Genomic DNA, 1,094 nt, shown 5'->3' on the forward strand with positions numbered 1-1,094 from the left:
AACCAGAGGAAGGAACCACCCAGAGGGAGGGACCACCCACACGGAGGGCGGGGCTTTCCACAGACAGGGAGGAACCACCCAGAGAGGGCGGGGCCGCCCACAGACAGGGAGGCGCCACCCACCCAGAGGGCAGAGGCTGCAGGAGCTGGCCCTGGGCAGGCGGGCACTCACTTGAAGTAGTAGCCAGCGGGCTTGAGGAAGGAAGCGGGCTCGTTGGCCACAGACCACATCACAACGGCCGGGTGGTTCTTGTCCCTGCGCACCAGCTCCTCCATCACCTCCAGGTGGTGGTGCAGAGATGTGTTGCCAAAGCTCTCTCTATAGGCGGGAAGGGGAAGGAGCGTGTCACCGCAGGCCAGGCCAGCTCAGGCGGCCAAGTGGGCATGCAGGCGGACACTCACACCAACACGATGCCCACGCCGGGGCACTCGTCGATGACCACGATGCCGTAGCGGTCACAGAGCTGCATCACCTCCTCCGCGTACGGGTAGTGGCTGGTGCGGAAGGCGTTGGCGCCCAGCCAGCGGAGCAGGTTGAAGTCCTTCACCAGCAGGGGCCAGTCGAAGCCCTTCCCTCGGACCTGGGGCAGCGGGCACGGTGGGGACGGGGTCTCAGTGACACCTGTGCTTCCAGTGCCAGAAACTCGCCCCAGACCACAGTCCGGCCCTCACACAGGCCACAGGTCTGGGGTGGTCTGCACCTGCTCAGGGCTTTCCCCGACCTGGGTGCATGGCAGGTCTGTGACCAGCTTAGGGGCTGTCCCCCACCGGGGTGCGTGGCAGGTGTGCAACCGGCTCAGGGCTGTCCCCCACCGGGGTGCATGGCAGGTCTGTGACCGGCTTAGGGGGTGTATGGCAGGTCTGTGACTGGCTCGAGGCTGTCCTCCACCGGGGTGCGTGGCAGGTCTGCGAATGGCTTGGGGATGTCCCCCACCGGGGTGTATGACAGGTCTGAGACCGGCCCGGGGCTGTCCCCCACTGGGGTGCGTGGCAGGTCTGCGACCGGCCCGGGGCTGTCCCCCACCGGGGTGCATGGCAGGTCTGTGACCGGCTTAGGGGGTGTATGGCAGGTCTGTGACCGGCTCGAGGCTGTCC

The 1,094-nt window shown here is 67.0% G+C and overlaps 1 protein-coding gene across 1 annotated transcript in view; it reads right to left on the reverse strand.

The window, feature by feature from the left end:
* Nucleotides 1–1,094, reverse strand: part of GUSB (glucuronidase, beta) — an 18,205-nt gene that overhangs the window by 10,379 nt on the left and 6,732 nt on the right. The window contains exons 7-8 of the mRNA XM_006889775.1: nucleotides 402–580; nucleotides 172–318 (exon numbers count right to left, since the gene is read on the reverse strand). Of these exons, the coding sequence (XP_006889837.1) occupies nucleotides 172–318; nucleotides 402–580 (326 nt within the window). The remainder of the gene's footprint in view (nucleotides 1–171; nucleotides 319–401; nucleotides 581–1,094) is intronic.

This window comes from Elephantulus edwardii, unplaced genomic scaffold (genome assembly GCF_000299155.1).
Source record: "Elephantulus edwardii isolate Elephantulus edwardi_28Jun2011 unplaced genomic scaffold, EleEdw1.0 scaffold00080, whole genome shotgun sequence".
NCBI lineage: Eukaryota > Metazoa > Chordata > Mammalia > Macroscelidea > Macroscelididae > Elephantulus > Elephantulus edwardii.